The following is a 22990-nucleotide window of genomic DNA, read 5'->3' on the forward strand; positions in this document are numbered from 1 at the left end:
AGGAGGCTGAACACCCCATGCCCCCTCGGTAGGCAAAAGTGACTATGCGGTCTGTGCAGCATGAAGGTCATCCCCACACATCAAAGTGTTCAAACATCTCGGACCTTGATGATGATGGCACTGAATCACTGGCTCCCATATTTCAACAATTTCAGCTTCATGCCCGAGCGTTAAAGCTACAAAGCCCTGAAGGAGACCTCAAGCTGACCCACAAAGCAAGCAGAGCCGCCCTAAGTGTAGAACCCCTCAGTACGCACCCCAAGAATAAAGCGCCTTGAGCCACCTCCACCTGTGCCACCCCACCTTCCCATACGCTACCCACAGGGCACACAAAGACACTCAGGAAGCACACATTTCCATAGGAAAAATTTATTTATCAATATGCAATATCAGATTTTTAACTTGGCTCATGGAACATCAATTCCATTGCAGACTGGTTATGATGTACTGAATAAAAAAGCTGCATTGTGAGGGGGGAGAAAATAAAGAAAGAAATCAAGGAGCAAATACCAAGAACACAAATGCACCGGGGGCTGAGCATGTAATACTGTGTGAGCTGGGGGGCTGTGAGGGAGCAAGTGACCAGCACAGAGCTGCGCCCGTCCACGCCAGGCAGGGAACTCGGAGAGCAGCGCATCGTGTGGAGTCAGTAAGTCGAGGATTAAACCTGCCAGGAAAATACACAAAGGGGGCAGTCTGGCATCCCCCCCCTCTTTAGTGTTATTACAAAAAGGCATCTCCTGGATCAGCATGTGCCAAGGTACGGTTTTCCCACAGCCATTTGCTGACTAATGTTGGACTTTACTGGCTTATAAACACTGCCCATTATGATGGCAGCTGAGTGAGGGGCACCATTTACAGGGCAGCAGATACAAAATGTCTGATAGAGGAGACGGTGGTTTGAGTCGCATCAAATGAAATTAACAATTAAATTGCAATCAATATTTCTATGGCTGGACCCACTCTCAAAAGACCCCAATATTGTCAAAGCCATCCAATCGAATTCAGACTCACATGGGGTGGCCTGGGATTGCAATAAAGCCAAGCCCAGTAGTCAGTCACGCAGGCCAGTAAGTCTTGTTGAGTAGGGTCAGTAATTTAAAGGTGGGACAGCCAGCTTACTCAAACCCACCAGTCCAGCAGTAAGATTAGAAAGCAGTTACGTCCAGTCCAGTGGTCCGATGGAGGCTGGTTACACGACATCCTCTGGGAACAGTTGAGCCAGCGTTTGCGATGACCATTTATTAATAATAATAATTTAAATTTCCATCACATTAGGATACACACCTGCTGCTGACTAACAGGGTAAGTGATTTGCTCGGAGTTGCCAAGTCCACGCGGCCTGCTAGGGTGTAAATGTTTCTATGACTTTACTGCACCACCTCTGTGATGTTGAGCTCAGTGGAGGGCACTATATAAAACGTGAGCTAAACTGAATTTCTCAGTCAGGCCTCCCTCCCTCCCTCTTTCTCTCTCTCCATGAAGGATCCCATTCCCACACTGCAGCCATTTTTCGGCTGTAGATTTCTATCACACTGCCTGACCCCCCCACACCCTCAACCCCCTCCCAAATATGCCACATTACTACTTTTAAAACAATCAAGCCAATCTGGGATTACAGTTCAGGTCACCCGTTTTTGGAGGAACTCAATTCCTGGGTTTCCTGTGCCCTGCTCTTTCTATCTCGGGTGCAAGTTTGGTTTATGTGAGGTCCGTGCACAGTCTGCACTGGTCAGTTGCGTTTGGGGTCACATACAGCATTGAGAGAACACAAGCAAATCATTACAGTACTGGGGTTGGATGCAAGTGATGCCAATACCCGTCTCCTGCCTGCAGTCAGTGGAGCTGGGCAGGCAGGTAGGCAGGCAGTGCCCGGTGGTGGAGCCGCTTTCCAGTCACCGGCGCACCACTCAGAAATAGCATGTTGGGTAATTAATTTGTTTGTTTTTTTTAATTTCTTTAATTATTTATTTTCTAACAAAAGCAAACAAGAAAAATTATTCAATTGTTTATACAAAATGTCTTTTTGCTCAAAAAGAAGACCACTATTTACAAAAACTTTGCAATAAAGAGGAAAAAAAAAGAAACAGCTAATTTAATATCTCTGTAAATGGGCTGCTATTGAACGTTTTCCACATATGTACACTGCCGCTGAGGTTTCATAGCCAGTGTGCAAATCCCAAGATTTACAAAATAAAACAGTTAAAAAAAAATGGAAATGGTTATCAGAAAATTTAATTGAACAATAAAATGCTGATAAATGATAAAGCAGAAAGTTCTCCTATTTTGTATAAAGCGTACATACAGAGGAAACCCACCCCTAATCCCACCTGGCCCCAGGAGGCCTCTGGCACACATTCTTGAGCGACCGCTCAGCCTGTAAACAAAACGCTGTCACGCTGAAGGAGCACATTTGGCACCACGGGACCACGCAGAGGTCCAGCAGCACGGTGTGGCCGCGTCTCGGGCTCGCGATCCGTTGGCTTTCATGGCAGGGTGTACAGGGAGAGAAGCGGCCCGTAACAGAGGCCAAAGCAGCAGGAACATGACGACCAGGTGAAGCCCTGTGGAAGTCAGCAGCAAACAGGTACAAGAATGGATTGTGAGGATCGGGCGAAAAGGGGCTCAAAATGGACTGTAATCAATCAAACGAACCCAACTTACGAGGCCTGTGGAGAAGAAATGGAGTAGCGGACCAACGTGACAGCCTGCAAAAAATGACGTCCAATCTGGAGACCACACCAAAGGAACCACTTAACAGGCTGTTACGAGAGAGAAAATAAAGCAATGCGAGAGCCCACAACAATGGTGCTGAGTAACTGTGGACTGACGTGGCAGGCTGACCGAGGTGAGGCTCTAGGCTCAAGGGAACTGCACACAGGACCTCCGAGAGTCCCAGCACGTTACACAGCAGCCTCGGTCACGGAAATCAAATTGTACGTAATTCTGTTTAAGACGTAATAAAAACTCACTTTATGGGTAAACATCTAACAAAACTTGGGATAGCTATTAAAAAAAGGAAAGTAGCACACAGAGTTAACAGATGGCACAGACCCAGCAGAAATGAGGGCGATTACCTGAGAGACGGGCCGCTACGCTGGCGCACTGTGCCCTTCAATACGTCAGCTGAATCGCATTATACCCCAGATCCAAAGCAGGATATTCTAGTTTATAGATTTAGTTGTGAAAAAAAAAAAAAAGAAATCCTGACCCCAAAATGGGACAATTAAACCTATAAATCGCAAAGTAAAAGGAGCCGACGTTTTAATTATTTTTTAAAATGTTCCTCATAAAAGCTGCTTCTCTCGGACTGGCAGAGCTACTCTGCACTTCAATAGGCGGCAGCAGCCCCTGCCAAGCCCTGCACATTAGAACTTTGCTCATTGTGAGGAGCTCAACACATGTTCTCCATTTCTCAGGCCTCACACAGCCATTGTGCCACTGCGCTCAGCCTTGGGGTCCTCACGTGTACCCCGTGGCCCTTGGGACCCCTTTAAGGGCACATAAAGGGTTTGGCCACTACAGCCCTAAAAGCAGCAGCACTCCCCACTATCATCTTACTGAGAGGGGGGTTGCGGTGGTGAGAGTTGGGCACCGGGTAGCCATCTACAATAATCAAACCCGACGCTGATCCTTCGGTAAAAAAATAAAATACCAAAAAACCCCTCAAATTCCAAAGTCGCTGGTTCATCTGGCCACGAAAAGGGCTGGCTGAGCCAATCTGAGTCTATGCCTTCTGAAAATATCACAAAGGCTTTGCCCTTCGTGAGCCATGCTGCCCGTCGCCTACCAGCCACTCCATCCTTTGATGTTTCTCTTTTTCAAACGGCTAAGAGAAATTCACAAGAAGCTTGCTCCACAGGCCACCGATTGCCAGAAACCCTTCAGCCTGAGGTTTTGCCTTTTAGCTAATTATGAAAATCAAAGCAAATGAAAAATGATTTTCCAAATGAAGGTCCATGGTGGACGGGGAAACCATAAACTCCGATAAAAAAAGGTAAACATATATATCATTAAAGGAGAGCATCTTGCTGCAGGTCTTTGTGAAGGCATCCATCCCTGAGCGATCTGATCTACAAGGGCCACAGACCGCCCAAAGTCCTCCCTCAGCAACCCACCCCTAACCCTCAGGTCTCTTCAGAAACAGTCTGGGGAGGGTTGCAAACGTGTCCGGCCTTTCTTCTAAAGGGCTCAAAAGTGCATGAGGAGGAGGAAAAGAGGGCGAGAAAGCACTGTGGGCCAGTGAGCCGAGGAGACAGAGTTAGGAGGAAGAGGAAAATTGCCAAGGGCCTTGGGAAATTGCTTTTGTCTGCCGGCTCCACACAGACCTCCTTTGTCATCTCAGGTGGTTTCTCCCTGGCCACGAGAGCGGTGCAGGAGGGGATGTCTACCAGCATCAGAAGGTCTAGGTAGTAAAAGGTAGGCCTCCATTTGTTGTTCTAAGAGTTGTTCTAAAGCCTCATCTGCCGCACTTCTCCCCTCCTCACACCTTGTAGTAGATATTTGCCGGGCTCTGTGGTGGCATCTCTTGGACTATATAGACAGGGTGGCCGTAATCCCCGCTCACCTTCTCATAGTGAGGGCAGTAGTTGTTCTCTGTAGTCCGTAAAGGGATGATAATGTCACTGGGCTCGGAGCCGGCGTTTCCGGCACACTTGGGACTGGCCAGTGTGCTAAGGGAGAGGGCCGCTGCCCGCTGCTGAGTGTGCTTTCGGTGCCGTTTCCGCATCTTTATCAAGAAGACGATGAGAAAGATGATGATGAGGATGAAGATGACACAGCCAGCCCCGATTGCTGCAAAGAGAGCGGCTTTGGAGCCAAAGATGCCCTCCCCGGGAGTTGACTTGTCTTCTGCACGCTGGTCAACTGTCCCTGCATGGGAAGGAGGCAGCAGGATAAATTGAGAAAAGGAAAAAAAAAAAAAAAACACAGTGGTTAAAGCCAAGAAAACATCGTAAAGTTTCATCAAATTGTACTGGTGCAGAATCTTCCCTCTGTGTAAAATATAATTACATTTCAATCTGCTCGGCGGGAATAAAAAACATGCACACAAACCCAGAGCAGAGAGTCGCTTATTAAATATGGAGACTGGTTCTAATTAGGCCAATAGGCCCAAGTTCCTGTGTGGTCCACTGCTCCCAGTATTATGGACACAATGGCCTGGCGTCCCACCCTATTCAGTGGTTCCGGGGTTGGCCAAAGGGATGGCATACATGCCAAGACTGAGACAGGGAAATTAAAAAAGGAGTTTTGTAATGGGGGGGTCTGGGGAGTGGTGGGGGGGCAACAACTCAAATAAGGAGATGGAATTTTTACTGAACGCTTTGAAGGTTACAAGCAATCTGCAAACAATCTGCTTTATGAGCTGGGACAGAAAGAACAAAGCTGGTCAGATGGGTGAGACAAGCTCCGGGTCACAATCTGGATGGAAAACCTAACAGGATGCCTGGGGGGGTGATTCTCGAAAAACGGAAAATTTTGCCTGTGTCCTGTTTGGGTTGGTGTCCATCCCATTGCTGCCACCAAAGGCAAGAATCAATGCTCAGAAGGCAAACTACCCTCTAGACAAGGAGGTCTTGTTATGTGTCTACTAACTCACCACTGCCCTCTGGCTTTGTGTTCATAAAATGTGCATCGGACCTCCATGTCAGCTCCCTCCATCAGTCTGCAGGTCTTACCCTGTATAAGTCATGAGCGAGATCTTGCAAAGTCAGCCTTGTTTGGAGAAGCACTTTAAGAAACAGACGCCATAGCAGCTACCACAAAGGAAATGCTAATCAGCCTTTTCAGAAATATTCTCCATTTTCAAAAGAAAACTTGAGGTCTGTCTGTCCTGCACTATTGTTCCACCTTCAGCTCTTTGTCACCACAGGCAGCCACACCGCATGCCTGTCTACGTGTGGTTTTACTCATTAGTCTACTACATCTTGATACTCTACTTATATCCATTACTCATATTCCATTACTCTGTCGCTGACCATGTCAAACAGCACTTGGTATTCTTGCTAATTTGACTACATGTGAATCACTGGACGAGCCGAGTCTGTGTGACAGCACAGGAGACACACGGTGGCCGTTACCCCCCCCCCAAAAAGGGAATCCGGCCAACAAGCACACATTCAAAAGGCAGTGTGAGAATCTTGGCTGCTCCACACAAGAAGATACGGCCCCCACATCTGATTTGATTTTGGGTCTCAGCAGGAACTGGCTTTCCTGAGCTTTATTTTTGTGCTTATCCTGAAAGAAAAATCCAGCCAAGAAAATGGAGATGAATATGCCAGAAATTCCCTTGTCATCTCGAGCTCTGCAGGTTCGCATCACACTGCACTGGCACCTGGTCTTCTTATCACCCATCAAGACTGTGAACTTGAGCAATGATACACTGGGCCACAAAGCTGCAGGGGGAGCAGCTGAGGACCCTAGTACTAACCTGCAGACCCCACGCCACAAGACGTGACTAGACTGGGCAGACAGTGTGGTGTAATGGTTAAGGCTGTGGACTTCAGACCCTGAGGTTGTGGGTTTAAATCCTGCTACTGATACTGTGTGACCATGAGCAAGTCATCTGACCAGCCTGTGCTCCAATTATAAAGCCAAAAGAAATGTAACCAATGGTATCATAAATGTTGTAAGTCGCCTTTGATAAAGACATCAGTCAAATAAGTAAATAAATCAATAGGTCACCTCATCCCCCGTCAGACCACTCACCTGTCTTGATGGGATGCCTCCCTGATCCATCCGGCAAAACATTTTTCGCCGGACTAGTGGTTGTGTCTTTCAGTGTGTTGTCTGCTTCAATTTTACTCTTCGTTGTGCTTGATGACTCGGGCAGCACGACGTTGGGGTCTGAAGGGAACAAAACATGAGCATTAAAAAATGGATCTGTATTTCAGTAAACGTTCTCTTTACCCACCAACCCTGCATTAACTCCCCCCCATCCTAAACCAGTGATTACTTATTTCCTCTCAGCAGGCTGGGGTCTATTTATTCGCTTCATTGGAGCCAAGTCTCTCAGGCAAAGTCTCGTCTGCCCACAACGCCCACCCACCCAACCTACCTGCACTTCAAACTGAAATTCTCGCTCAACACACATTGTTAATAAACAATTTTAGGTTTTAAAAGGATAAAGCAAATCTCAGGAAGAATGTGCGGAATTGGTGCTGAAATTCCACAAATCTAAAGAGATGCATTTTAATTATAAACTGAGAGGCTTCTTAAGTCCCAGCACTGAGACATGGCAAACCTGGGGGGCCGTGCAGCTGATAGCACTTTGTTCCCCATTCACTCTTTTAGGACCCAATCCAAGTATTTCATATCAGTCCACAGGACGGCCGCCAAGTCTGCCTCCAAATAATCATCGTTTGCATAATTAACCATCGGCTTTCAGGAACGCTTTCTATAAAAAGTCGATGGCAGAATGCAACACCGAGGGTTAACCACATACCAGCAGGGGTCCCACTCAAAGTGATGTTTTTCAAGGGGCATTGGGGCAGAGTCTGATGACCACACTGGCACAAACTGTGTGCCCCCTGCAGGATGCAGAATGTCCCAGGAAAGCAGAAGCTAGTGGCTTTCCTTCAGGCACTGAGAGGTGAGACAATGAACCATTTGAGCTGAATACATATATACCTTAAAGGTAATGGTAATCATGATGTAAGGAGCTATACCAATCAAATCAGTGTATCTATGTATAAATACATTGTGCATTATGTACATGTATATAAATCAAATAATGTATTCTATGGGTATTGCAAGATGCCACTTCCTCACTTGCTCTCCCAAATGGAAAAACGTTTAACAGTGGAAGTACAAATATGGCAGACAGGCACAGAGAGGCAAACTTGTTAGCTACAAAAAAGTGTCACCGACCTTGCCCAACTTTCAAGATGATCTTCATGGATCTTGTGCTGCAGACACCCCCTTCTCTGTTCTCCAGTCCTTCGGCGGTCCCATTGGATGTGGCTGCAACAAAACAAGAGAGGAGGATCAGTGAACCATGGTCATCACATTGGATGGCACACTGAACATTCACAACACAGCGTTTCCACGGTCTGGTTACCACATGCAGGCTACCCATCCATGGTGAAGGCAAATGTGAACAAAGCCGGACTGGAGAATCCTTAAAACTTGAACCTTCCCTAGATGGATGTAATTTCAAAGAAACCGTAAAACACCTAGGTTAGGCACACAAAACAACTAAAGGCCACATGTAACACAAGTTGAGCAGTCACAAGATTGATGACCTTTTCAAAAACCATGGATGTTTGTTTGTTTTGAAGTGTACCTGGACGTTAGACAGACTCGGAAATACACAATCAGTCCTAAGGAGGAAGCTAGACAGCCTACTGACTACCAGACATGGCCATGAATCCTAAACTTCACTCCTCTCTTCACGTAAACCAGGGGCCTTTTCCACCACAGAATGGTGTGGGGCTCTCCAGTGGCAATAAAGCGGTAATAAACTGACAGAACAGCATTCATGCATTGGAATCACCACTGAATGACACATTCATGCACAGGAGTGTAGTGGAATCTTTTTTCAGGTCTCCGTCAATGCTTGCCTCTAACTGCTCACCAGTCTGACGTTTTTCTAGATAAAGACAAAAGCAGATGGGATGAATGATCACTGCGTTCTTCCCAGTAGGGAGTGTTTTGAAACTGGGAAAATATTGGAAATTCTAAATCAGGTCAGGATTGGTCAACCCAGAATGATGCAAGTCTTACTCCAACAAGATACAAGCCTGATGGACCTCTTCATCCTTCAGGCTGCCCTCCATGTACTGTTCATTAAGCATCCTAACCATTTAATGGCCCTCTCACAAAGTCAAACTCTCCCCAGTCCAACATCCTAAAACAATGTAGACAAGATAAAAAGACCCACACCTCACCGCCTCCCACTCCAGGAGATGATTCTAATATAAAGAGGTTCATGTCACAGGTGTTTTATTAACTAAAGCTAGGCAGGTTGATACTGTACAATGTGGACAGATTTGCTCCTCTACAGGTGCAAGTCACCTGTCCATTTCTAAAATACATAGATGATCTGTAAACTAACCTTTAGATACTGAGGCACAAGAATGAATATACGCTAAAAATGACCACTGATGCCCAACTACCAACTGGGCCACAAGAGATCATGACAGCAGTGAGCCCAAAAGGTACACCCAGGCAGATAACATGTCACTTAACACCCATTAAAGATCATGCACCATCTCTCTGGGCTCTGGACCAACTTCTTGCAGAAACAGATGAAGAATTGTTGGTGGTGATGTCCCTAAACAAGTAAGTGAGAGTCACTTAGAAGCAAAAGGCACACAACCATATTGGTAAAATAGTCCCTGACCCCTGACGAGACTCCCACTGAGCCACAGGAGTTGCCAGGCATTATGGATAATAAGACTCCTGAGCCCAGCGGTGATTCCCATTTGAAAAGTGTGAGTTGCAAAGAATTATGGGTAGTATGCTCCTCAGCCCTTCAATTGAACCCATTGAGAAGGTGGATGCACAGAACAATAAGAAGGCTCAGTTGAGGGTCGGTTTCCTTTTATGACTAATGTGGAATTTCCCAGCAAGTGTAGTATGTGAAGCTTACCACCTAAATAGCAGCAACAAGTTCGTCTGAGAAAATATTACCTGTGTATGCCTAAAAACCTCAATTGGGTTCATGTGGACCCACTAATGAAACAGACAATGTGATAACAAGGCAGTAAAACAGCAGCCTGGTGTGGTCGCACCAAGAGGTCCACGAGCAGAAGTAGAGTGACAGTAGCGTAGATGTCCCCTCAGAGATCTCACAGGTCAATAAGCATGCTTATGGAGATGAACTGGTGTTTGAAAGGAATCTTGTTTCCCATTCTCACAAAATATGAGCATAGGCAGCCGCTTCATTACAAAGCACAGGCAGCCATATCAATACAATCAAGTCCACTGTCCAGACGGTCACCATGAGGAGCCCAAGTCGGCTATAGGGATTTTCATTACCGCGCTGTTACAAATTGACTTTCAAAAGCATGAAATCTAAGCGTGCTAAACAGCCGAAACTTAGGAAATCCCACATGTCAGAACAGACTGCTGAAACCAGTAATTGATACCGCGACACACAGCAAATCATTCAACCAAAAGATTCTAGTGGTGCCCGCTGCCCAGCAGGGGCAATGTCAGACTCCATAACGTTGTCTCGCTCTCTCTCAGGATTAAGAGAGAAATTCTGTGAAAAAGAAAAGAAGTCAACATTTTATCCCAGAGCCCTAAAGCATTTCCCACTGTTCTTAAGGAATGACGGTAAGTATTTCCTAAGATGTCCTCACTAAATCAAAAACAAAAAAGAAAAATCACATAACAGTGACCCGTATGGCAGAAGAAAGTAAAAGTCAATAGGAAACAGCCAGTAGGCCCAGCACTAATGAGGTTTTAGCCCAGGGAGCAGATCTGTTAGCAGGCAGGAGGGTGCCGAGTGGGTGCAGCACCCGCATGATGTCACTGTTGTTAAGACACATCTGGGAAGGCTGCCAGAGCCGAGAGCATCAGGAAGATTGAACATGCAATGTGCAGTTTGTGCAGGAGCTCTTTGAACACATCAACTAAAAAGGTCTGCAGCTACTGTAAAAATAAATACTTAAAAACACGCAGCAAGCTTCCGTTCAGAAAATACCCAACTGTAGTCAAAACAGTGGCACACACAAAAGAGTTATTGGAGATGCGATCAATAAACAAAATGGCTTCACTGCCAGCCCTAAAACATTCAATAGGAGAGAATCTGACGTGCACCCGATTTAAAGCCACACCCTGAACACCTGGTATTTCCATATAATGGATTGGACATGATTTGCTTGTAGTCCCCTCAACCCCCCACCACCTGCTGACTCTGATAGGTACCCAGCACATGTCTATACCCACTGTTACATGAGGGAACACACAAGAATGCAACTGCCAGCCTTGCCAGTGCATCTCTGACCAGATTCCCTCATCTGGAAGTGTATTCGCCAAGCCCCACAACCAGTCAAGCCCATTCTAACGTATTGAGATTTTGACATATAATTTTTCCCTTAACCATAACCTCACACCTAGTACGTCCTTCAGTTAAGTTATCTGACATTTCTGTCACTGATTGTGAGGCTCCCAAGGCAGGTCACCACAAATACCAACTCAGATGCTGACTCCTAACATGTTACACAACCACCATGCCCTTGAGATAAGTCACCTCTCCATCTAGCCGTCCCCAACGTACTGTACGTCCTAACAGAGTGGCCACACCCACTAATTCCGATACCGACCCCTAATGTTCCCCCCGATCCACTAAACTCACACTCACTAGTGTCTACAAGAGCGGTCATCTAATCTAAGCCAAGGTGAACCCAACTCCATCTACATTATGACTGAGTCACTTTAGACATTGGTCCTCATACCGCATCACCTGGAGTATACACAGCCTACTTGAGCACCCAGTTACCATCCTGTCCATCAAATGCCATTGTATTCTTGACCACCATCTGCTTGTCACTATCTCAAATGACTCCAGGAGACAGCACATCCCCACATTAGACTGGCTAGCTACCAGACTCCATTTTGTGCTTCAAATCCTTGCAGACACAGATTCCACTGTCCCGTGCATGGGGATGGGAGGGTTGGAATTCCTTTGATTAAAATGAAAATGCTTTGGTTTTATTAACATTTCGTTTCTTCCTTAAATTAGAAGCTAACAAAAGCAGGCTTCTGACGAAGACCTTGACACATGAACTCAACGGATGTTGGACTTCAAACAACACCCCACCCTTGCCCGAAGCACAGCCTCAGGTAACACCTCCTTTGAAGCTCCACAGAGGTATTTGGGTGCAGATGCTACCTTAAAAAAATGAGAAAAAAGATGTGGGGGTGCCTTTTGCTTTCAAGATGGTTGGGTGAGGGGGGGGGGGGTGCAGAGAAATGGATGCTGAGGGGGGCACAACAGTCAAGGGGGCATCAAACAACAAGAGGTGGAAACAAGCAAACACTGATCCTTACAAACCCTCGTCCTCCTCCAGTACAAACCACCAAATGATGCCACTCACACACGCACACACCTTCCTCAACACACAGCAACACAAAGCTTTGCCAGTACTTCTAAACCTTCTGGTTCGGAGAGGAGTTTCTTCCTGATAATGGTGGCACAACACAAACAAGCAAGTCAAAGCCACAGCACACAGTGCTTTGTCCCCAAGGGTCACCTCACGATTCACTCCCTATGGCTGCCAAGCTGCAGTTGACAGGGCTTCTGGGCCTACTACTTTCATGTGCCCCATTAGATCAGAAACAGTTGCCCAGTCTGCTGCCAAATTAAGCTGCAGGGTTAGCGAAGGATTTCAGGGCTGCTGAGGGATTAGAGCCGACTTCACTTCTAACAATGATATTAAGGCCGACCTTTAAATCCTGCAAGCCAGCTGCACCCTGGGAGCTGCGGGAGGTCACATTAAAGTCCAGTTTCATCCCTCTGTACAGCTGGTACCAGGCTCCTCCACCACAAGGGCTCAGCAGAAAGAAATGAAAGCAGGAGAGATGAGAAATAAACCTCAAGTGGAGCCGGATAAGCGGATCGAGGTGACCCTGAAGAGCTCCTTTAGATCGAGGTACTGAAAATGTAAAATGCATACAAAGGTAACCATCGCTTGTCTTCTTATTAGATCCTAAAGCTAAAACCAGACTGATTTAGAATGATGTCCACATAGCAGAAAGGAAGCAAAAAAAAGAAAGACGATGACATACGGGACATGCATAAGTCACACCAGTTCATGACTTCAGACAAGCAGCCGGCCCACCAATCGTCCATTTGCTGATCAGTTCGGGAGTGGCTGACTCCACTGATTTAATTAGAAAGTGACACCATTCTACCCTTCTAATAATCAATCAATCAATCCATCACCTGGCCATAGCTTTTCACTGTTGAGGTCTTAAAGACAACAGGATGACATCTTGACTCAATCCATCATCCATTAAAAAGACCGAGTCCAAATTAGGCCACTGATGGAAAGCAACTTCCTATCATTGCTCCTCAGCTGGTCCCCATTGCCCCATCTTGTCACAATTTTTTGATTGTTTTAAGATGACTCAGTGGCACAACGGTGGCGCAGTGGGTAGCACTGCTGCCTTGCAGTTAGGGGTTTGCATGTTCTCCCCGTGTCTGTGTGGTTTCCTCCGGGTGCTCTGGTTTCCTCCCACAGTCCAAAGACATGCAGGTTAGGTGCATTGGCGATTCTAAATTGGCCTTAGTGTGTGCTTGGTGTGTGTGTGTGTGTGTGTGCGCCCTGCCCGGGGTTTGTTTCCTGCCTTGCTCCCTGTGTTGGCTGGGATTGGCTCCGGCAGACCCCCCGTGACCCTGTAGTTAGGATATAGCAGGTTGGATAATGGATGGATGGATGGAAGATGACTCAGTGGGTATTTTTTAGATTTAAATCCCTAAAGGAACCTAAAAGAGGAACAAAAATGTCACTACCTTTACACCCAATACAACCATTGTGCTCTAACAAACGGAAGCCTTGGTATTTGGCATGTGATATATTTGCGGGAGTTAATAAATGTAATAAAATGTTTACTGCATTACAGTAGCCTGAAAGGCATATTACTCTCTACTCCATGTGTACTAATCATGTATAATAGAAAAACATTGGAATATTTGTTAGAACACCCTGATGAGGCTCCAGCGCTATATGTCACTAAATGTCTCATTTGAGATGCCAGCTGCCTGGAATGTGGACTGGTATGTGTTAAACATGCAGAATTTATTACATGTCACTTCAACAAGAACTTCTAATATAGTCAAAGTGACCTTTACTACATGCTTATTACAGTGACATGAAAGGGGAACTTTCTTTACTACGTTTACTAAGTTTATTACAGCACCCTGAAAAAGGACGCCAGCTCTAATAAACATTAGCAAGGTAGGCACTGATAACAAACTAAAACGTCCTTTATTACATTCAATATGGGGAGCAATGTGTGTACTCGGCTCTAATCTAGAAGCCTCAATGGCGAGACTGCAAGTTTTACTGTGCTCATGCAGTCATAAAGGGGAGGACAGACACCCACCACCAACTGACCCACTAAAGCCGTCATACTGAGTAATCAATGTGATCATTTCTCCATCCTTATTACATGCTGAATCCTCTGTGTTTTACATCCAGGTTTGTGTCCAGCCTCTGGGGCACAATCCTGAACTGGATTAAGTGGATATGAGGATGTACATATAAATGTACTGTATATATCTACACCATATTTAAATATGTATAAGTATTACAGTTGCCTGAATGGTGTAATAGAAAAATTGTCAAATATTTATTACAGCACTACAAAACGGGCTTTTGTATACATATTAATGAACTAAATCTTAATGACAATTACACAAATTAAATCACTGCATAAAACAACCATGACAGAAAAGGGATGAGGAGTATGAAAGGCTTATTACAACAGCCTGTAAGGACAAACGCTATTACACATTGCCACACATTAAATACTTATTACAGTCACCAAATAGAATGCCTTCTCTCTCTCTCTCATATATATATATATATATATATATATATATATATATATATATATATATATATATATATATATATATATATATATATATATATATATATATATATATATATATATATATATATATATATATATATATATATAAATGGTAAGGTGTGTCTGCCTGTCTGTCATGTGATTAATGGTGAAGTACTGGTGCTAGAACCTTGATCTTGGTCTTTATCTAAAACTTATTACCAAATTAAGGAATTGGCAAAATTCTGAATTGGCAGCAGCCTCCGAAACTGACCTGATCTTGTGGGGTCATTAGGCCAAAGTGAACAGCAAACAGCATAGCGGCAAGAAAGAAAACACCAGCAGCATCTGCTGACTTTGAAGCAAATCGCAGAGGTTTGGACGTGGCGGAGAACACCATAATGGGATGACATGCAAGTATTGCATTTATTGCTCATCAGACATCAAAGTTTATTAAATCTTCACACATGACAGCAAAGTGACCTGTGATTGTCTATTTAAAGCAAAGAAATCACCAAACCAACAGATATAACCACAGCCTGAAGTGGGCTTTATTTCAATTGAGCGCCGGAGTACTGGCCAAACTCCCAAATGCTTTAGTATTGCACTTAAAACATAAAGGGGCGCTTAAAATCAACGGGGATTCTACCCAAGTGACTATGCAACTTTGATATGAAATAGAAAAAGCAGCAGCCCAAAACCGTGAGTACTGGTAATCATTTATTTCTACTTTCAAGCAATGGATAAATCCAACCACCTTCTTCTGAAGCCCAGACATCCCCATGTTTCCTAGTATACAGTGCATGTAGAATTCTGAGGGAAAAAAATGAATTTAATCCATTTTGGAATAAGGCTGTAACATAACAAAATGTGGAAAAAAGTGATGCACTGTGAATACTTTCTGGATGCACTGTATGTGAACAGTACACGATTTTGAAATAATAATGTAATGTAACCAAAGTGGCTTTGATAACATGGTGTGATACATGTCCCTGCTCTGTTCCAATAAATGTGGTCTTAAACATGACTGACATAAGCAAGGTAACGAGACTAATAAGGATAATGGCTCTGTGTGAGTATGAGTGGGCCTGGCAATGGGATTGTATCCCATCCAAAACATGCTTCCATATGAAAAGAAAAAAAAATTTGGATGTGAGCGTCAGTAGGCTTTGCTCCCTAAGAACCAAGTTACCCAAACTATTGTATAATATTTTGGTAATTATTTACTGCTCCGATGCTGATCTTTCTGATCATAAAAGAGGTCATTACAATAGCAATTGACTAGAAGAATTCCTAATTAATTGCAGAATTATGGTATTTAAGGGTTCCTCTAGAGGGCCTCATTCTCTTGCACGATTTGGCTCAAAAGCTAATCATCATATTATCATCTCATAACATGCTTAAGTTTCAAATTTGGTATTTTTCTATCCACCCGTTTCAGTTGTAGACCGTCCTGAAGAAACTGTGACAAACACACGCGTGCACACCCACCATTGAGATATCAACGTTTCTGATATCAGGGGACCCTAAAACGTTGAGATCCGTCGAAAACAGACATCAAATTTTTTGATGAATCTAAAGCTTTTCCTTCTCCCACATAGGTGAGAGGTTATGGAGGTGTAGGGCGCAAAGGACAAAAAAAAAAAAGGAGGGGTACATTTAGACTGGATTAAGTGGGCTTTAAAAAATGATATACCATGCCAGTCCTAGTTGTACAGTGCAAATGAAGCGGGAGCGTTCTCCTCATGTGTGTGGCCCTAAGTGGGTTTGTGAAGGACACGTCGCATTATTGTAGTGCCTTCAAAGAGCACCCGCTCTGTAAAAATGAACAAATCAGCCCAGGTGACCACTACCAATGTTTACTTTTGCTCGCTTTGTAATGTGAATGCTCCTGCCTAGGCGGCACGGTGGCGCAGTGGTAGCGCTGCTGCCTCGCAGTTAGGAGACCCGGGTTTGCTTCCCGGGTCCTCCCTGCGTGGAGTTTGCATGTTCTCCCGTGTCTGCGTGGGTTTCCTCTGGGCGCTCCGGTTTCCTCCCACAATCCAAAGACATGCAGGTTAGGTGGATTGCCGATTCTAAATTGGCCTTGGTGTGTGGGTGTGTTTGTGTGTGTCCTGCGGTGGGTTGGCACCCTGCCCAGGATTGGTTCCTGCCTTGTGCCCTGTGTTGGCTAGGATTGGCTCCAGCAGACCCCCCGTGACCCTGTATTCGGATTCAGCGGGTTAGAAGATGGACGGATGGATGCTCCTGCCTTCTTAAAAAGAGCTGTATAAAAGAAATGCTGAATAACCACTGAAATACCCTGTGTAGTGGTCGACAAGTTCTTTAAGTGCAGTGTACTTTACTTTAGCAAGGATGCGTGTTAAAAACTAAGAGATGATTAACTATTGCCCCATAGTTGAAAAAGCCGTACTTATTACAGGTTGATGTCCTCCAATATTACAGGTGCAGTAGATGTCACTGTAATGATCACGTGTAAAACAAGCACGTCAGACTTTATATTGTACAGACCTACACAGGTACCTCTTCTATCGCACACATACAATAAAGATCTATAAAGTAAATGTGTGTAAATGGAACAGCGCAGTTTTAACAGGTCACCACAGAAATTATGTGCAAGTCAAAAAGGGTGCAAAAATCCCCTCAAAGTATAAAATGTCTCTGTAAGAAAGAAGCCACCACGAGTTACTGTAATGAACAGCTGCATGAGGGCACCACTTCAGCCACTGTTCTTATTTGCTAGGTACAAAGATGCTGAAAGGCGGCCCTGGAAACCCACTATGGGGGTCACTTTATGTAGCCCGAAGTACAAGGCAGACAAGTCTCTTTGAATCCCTTCATCCTCGAAAAGAAAAGGCTTTCTTTCTTGGGGGCCCCTGCAGCTTCAGCTTTCGAGTTGGCTCTTCACTCGGCTGCGTTCTGTGAAGGAGCCATGCACTGGATGTCTCAAAGCTGCCGCAGAAAAGACGGCTGTGTACATAAACACAAAGGAGGGCACAGATTAAAAGTCGGGACGAGTCCCCCAGCTGAGGTGCGACGTTACATTTAAATTTGCTCTTAAAAACCCTGCAGAGCCTTGATCTCAGCAGGGAGACCAGAGACCTAATGGACTTGCTTTATTTTCAGGAGGCAAAACCTAAGTTGCCCCACCGGGCGAGAGCAGGACACTTGAGTTTTATTTATGTAAACGTGATGGATGCTGAAGTGAAAGAAATGGGGCTTTAACTGGAAGCATATTAAAGCGACACCATCCATCCTGCACCAGAGTGACAGCGGCAGACTGACGACGAGAAAATCCAATAGCTGCCAACACTTTTTATGGATGGGCCCAAGAGGGGTGGAATTAGATTTTCTGCAGTTTGAACCGGAGACAGCAGCAGGCTGGCTTTTATTGGCAAAAAGGGAATCAGGCAACCAAAAGGAAAAAAAAAATAGCAAGAGAAGAGACAGCTGCTTTGCTAACTGGTTAGCTTTGGGAGGCCTGGGTACAAACCACTTATGAGATGTAAGCTGAAGGTGCCAGCCACGTAACCTTAACCTAAGTGATCTGAAATCAAGGTCTGGATTCAAGTAGCATGTTTATGTGGGGTGAGGATGGGTTGAGAAGGTCTTTGAAAACAGCTAAGTTTAAATGAATACCACAGAACCACCACCGTCTCACTTAAAGCACTGCTGACTAAGGATATATGTGAACCGTGCCCATGGCAGCAGATTCCAGGTACCCACCCCTACCTGCATCTCCAGTGGCCGTCTAGCAGACATCTCAGTCACAAAGGAAATGGCATTAGTCTGTGAAGTAACAAACAACACACTCGCAACATGAAAGACTCCCAATGCCCACTTCTGGCTGGCAAGCTGTTATCTCTCCCCTACAAAAGGGATACTCTTAAGTCCTCCGAGACTGGCAAAATATTCATTTCTTCAACTAGCCACAAATGTTGAGACACTTTTTAGAGAAAGCAAGGCATGAGACCTGTGCTGATGCCCCCCTTAGTTCTCTTTCTTTCTCTCTCTCTCTCTCAGTACTACCAAGTAATTTTCTATGCCAAGATGTACACCCGCTTAGTGACTCACTTCAAAAGGTACTAGAAAGACCCGTTCGCCATTGAATTCACAAGCCTGTCTGTCCAGGACTCTCAGGTAAGTTACATGCCACATTATGTGCTTATACATTAAAACTGAAGCCTTCAAAACTAGAATTTGTTAAAATCTTCCCCCTAGTTGTGATTTCCCTCACACGCGCCCCACATCAGCAGAGCCATGCACACAATCTGCTCCAGGGAAGATCGTGGACTGTGTCGGACATGTGCTCTGACACCAGGGCACTTGAAGCATATTGCTCCGCTGTTTCTTTTTCCCCTCTAGCATTGAGTGTGGCGGCTCCGGTATTGTCCACAAGTTTCTTGGCCAACAGGCACATCCCTTAGAAGAACAGGACGCTTTGTGTGTCGCTTAGTCCCGAGGCATGCTAGCTGTCCTCATTTCTGGGCGCCTAGCTTCTTGTCCCCTTGAACTTGGCTGTCATTCCCGCAATTGATGAATACCGGAGGTTAGTATTCATAGGTTGGGCCCTCTTCCCATTTCTGGTAAGTAATCAGTTTCGAGGAAAATGGGAGAACAATGCAGTGACCTTTTGCAAATGCATTCTGTCGTAATTAAGCACGGTAGTGACTGCTGAAGCGAATCATAAGGAGGCCTTTGCAATCTGAAACAGGCCCCCAATTATCCGGCCGCTTTCTTGTTCCCATCAAAGAAGGGGAGACTCACATAATATGATGATGTCTACAGCAGCTACAATGGCAGCGTCCTCTTTTTGGGATCATGCAAGCATGGCGATGGCAGAAAGAAGCACTTTCGTAGGGTAAATGCAGAGATGGACCAGCCTGTCCCCATGACATGTCCACTGCTCCCTGATAACTACAACGGTTTCTACCTTACGCTTACTGACAGCTTGACTAGACAACCAGTACACCTGTCAGAATCCTGTCCCAGCATTGTTCCGAATGTTAACTGGGCATTTCATTTGGCATCATAAATACATCCAGAATCTGCCCAACACAAAGTCCTACAGACAAATTCATTTTACAGAGCATAATGAAGGGGTGTACGTCAGATCATGACAGAGCATCCCAGAATCTGCACAATATCCAGTGTAACACGCTCCCACACCTGCCAGGAAAAGTAAATAAGACACAGTCTACCAGCTCCCTTGGCATTTACCTCAGGTCACCCTGACTGCCAGGTGACAGCCGCTCAACTCCTTGAGAATTGCATCCATAACGTTGCATAAGAGTGTCTTCTCCCCTTTCAAAAATCCCTGCCGTTTTTAACAAGGTACTGAAGAGGTTGGATCTAAAACACTGACCTGACCCCTATTCCGACTTACTGCATTACTTGGTAGCCAAAACAGACCAGAGGACATGCCCCCCACCACAAGGAAGGGCTCACATGGGGAAGAGCTACAAAGCCACCCGGACCTCCTGGGGCTCCCGTTTGTGCCAATTAGAAATTCTTTGTGGCCAGGAGCAGGTCCAAGTGCTGAGGCTTCAAAGCCAGCATGACATGTTCGCAATTAGAGTCAGATGTCATCGTTATTGTGTGACCCTTTACATTCACCCTCCCCAACCAAAATTTGAACATCTGCCCACAACTCTGCAACCTCAGGCCAAATCTTTTCATTTGCGAATAAAAAGAGGCATTCTGATGGGCCATATTAGAACGGTCAGACAGCAGCCGCACAGACCACTTCAGAAACAAGAACAACAGTAAGAAGTGATGCGGAGGGGGCACCTCCTTAAGAGGCAGCCGTATGCCCGCTACAGAGCTGCCGACGGGTACTATGTTTATTTCTTTGTTCCTCTTAGGCCGAGCACTTCTTGAAGAATAAAAGCTGACACTTGTGGTTTGCCTTGGATCTTGGGGCTTCAGGGTGCTGGAGAAGATTAGGTTGGCCCCCTCAGTCAGACGCTGCTTCGCGGCATCACAGACCTGACCTAGCTTTAACCCCTTCAAGTCTAAAATACAGACAAACCTGACACTATCTGCACTGTGTGTGCCAAAATAAAAAGGTTCACACAGTAGGGCTTGACAGAAACGAGCACAGAAGTGATCTGCAGCTCTCTAGCCCTCATGTCACAGATCCATGGGCAACTGCAGTCCACATGTCGTAACTCCTGAAGGACGTGCCTCTCAGGGTGACTTAAAGTTTGAAAGATTTACCTCAAAAGCTGATAGATCTGCCCATTAGTGAGGCATAATTTTAATATGCCAACCCAGGATTGTGCCAGTAAGAGGATCAAAGGACCTCGCAGTGGAGAGGTTCCACTCACTGAAATCCAGCAGATTACAACTCCTTCCCGCTTGAGCTGGATTATTTCTGACAGCAGAACAGCACCTTGTCAGACATTCAGCAGCGATTAGGGCACTGTGCTGCAGAATTTTTAAAGTTAGCACTTGTGCAAGTTTTGCATGGAGAATGGCCATCTTTCATCTATACACACTGTTTGATGCTGGCCAACTGAAACAACTGTGTCTTCTTGGGTTGGCAGCCTGTCAAAAATGTGTTCATTTGGAGACCAAGCCTGTGACATAAGCATGCCTTCAATGGGGTAGGACTACACTTCTGATCAATAGGTGCCTGTGACCCCTAAAAAAACATATATGTATATATACAAATATGCATCCATTCTTTTTCTAAATCCATTTACAAGGAGTAGAGTTATGGGGAAGCTGGAGCGTCTCCCAAGAAGCATTGGGAGCAAGGCAGGGTCAATAACTGAACTTACATATACATGCATATACCGTATACACAAACACACCACATATACAGTATGCCAGGCTTTTCACCTGGCATCACCCGACCGTTCAATCTGCTACTTAACAGCTGTCACAAGACTGAGCGAAAGCGCCCAACAGACAAATAGCCCAGCGTGGTATCTCCCAGACCCACTACACCATCAAGACAAGAGGAGGCATGCCAAGAAGTGTCAAGTGCTGACGGGTTCCCACAGCTCCTTACCCTCCAGCAAGTCAAGGAACATCAAGGTGAACAGGCCGAGTGACTCACAGCTCTGCTAATCGCCGCCTGGGAATTGTATTAATGAAGCTCCCTGGCACATGCCAGACTACAACACTTTTTTTTTCTTTTTTTTTTTTTTAAATAGCATATGATCTCACAGGTACAACACATGACAAGCGTCACCGTGTTTTTGTTTCATTGCAGGCTCATTCACACAGTGAAATTGGGCCCACACTCTGAACTGTATAAAGCCTCCCTGAAACTGCTTTACCTTTCCAACAGACTCACCACATGCGTCCTCTCCACCCATGGCCAATTTTACCCTGTACTTATTTGGAGCCATCGATTATAGACATGCTGGTAGACAAAACTCAAGAGTGCCATTACACCTGCCTAATCGATCCTACTGTTGTGTCTGTGAGACCAGCATGGGCGAGTGCCCTAAATAAGTGATTTAACCTTGGATTGTGTTAATCTGGGTCCCCTGAGCAGGCCATATATACAGCATGGCAGAGGGGAACAGTGCAGCCCCACATTTGAAGCCATAAGCCTCATTCAGTCCTTGCCACCAAGTCACCATCTGACTGTGGTTCAATCACTTAACCAGCCTGTGGTTCAAATGTAACATTCCTAAAGAGCTGTACTTGAGCTCTCTGTGTTCTCAACTGAACGGTGCTATATATAATCAAGGCCAACTCTTTTCTTGTTTTTCCCTTACTAAGTCCTATAACTCCGTCTTATATACCTGGACTCAGATAAGATTGCAATCGCAAGCCTCAGTCACTCAAGGTACAACGGCACACCTTCCTTTACTGATTTTATCATGCCTGGCACTGTGGGCACATTAGCTAGTAAACGTTCCAACTAGAGGACTACCAGGTTAGCAGACAAGATGCTTACAGGTGATGAAGTAGTCAACGTTCTTCTTGAACTCCAGGCCCATGTAGTTGGGGCTGAACTCCTGGAACTTGATGGTGAACTTGATATCTTGCTCCGGTTTGTTGCATGTCACCAGAACATTGGGGTCCATGACAGTGCTGCAACTCTCTACCTGTGTCTTCCTCACCAGGTACAGTTTATAATACTCATAGGGTCGGCCCCCATCACCCTTGGGGCAGATAATGTCCAGCTTGTCGCCAATCTGAGGGTAGATCACCAAGCCCCTGCCAGGCTGAAAACTGAAAAAGAGAAAGAAAGGGAGAGATTATTAGAACTGTGGACTGGCATACTCAGTGGCATGCTGATGCCTGCACTATAAGACAAGTTCAGAATGATGGATGGAATAAGAGGTGACGGCCTGAAAATGATTATTATCTTCTTTAATCTGCCCCTTGCTTTACTTCCAGCTGAAATGCTTTAGGCCCACAGGAAGCATGGGCAATGTGACAAGCAGATGGCAGATCTCTTTTCATTTTCTGCTCTCCCTGACTCGGCACATACTGC

At 45.3% G+C, this 22990-nt stretch overlaps 1 protein-coding gene across 1 annotated transcript in view; it reads right to left on the reverse strand.

Annotated features, from left to right (window-relative positions):
- Positions 1–353: 353 nt before the first annotated feature.
- The window catches only part of efnb1 (ephrin-B1), a 56959-nt gene continuing 34322 nt past the window's right edge, over positions 354–22990 (reverse strand). Inside the window, exons 2-5 of the mRNA XM_039766366.1 lie at positions 22448–22725; positions 7870–7962; positions 6709–6846; positions 354–4872 (exon numbers count right to left, since the gene is read on the reverse strand). Of these exons, the coding sequence (XP_039622300.1) occupies positions 4484–4872; positions 6709–6846; positions 7870–7962; positions 22448–22725 (898 nt within the window). The 3' untranslated portion in view covers positions 354–4483. The remainder of the gene's footprint in view (positions 4873–6708; positions 6847–7869; positions 7963–22447; positions 22726–22990) is intronic.

The sequence above is a fragment of the Polypterus senegalus genome, chromosome 10 (assembly GCF_016835505.1).
Source record: "Polypterus senegalus isolate Bchr_013 chromosome 10, ASM1683550v1, whole genome shotgun sequence".
NCBI classification, from domain to species: Eukaryota; Metazoa; Chordata; class Cladistia; order Polypteriformes; family Polypteridae; genus Polypterus; species Polypterus senegalus.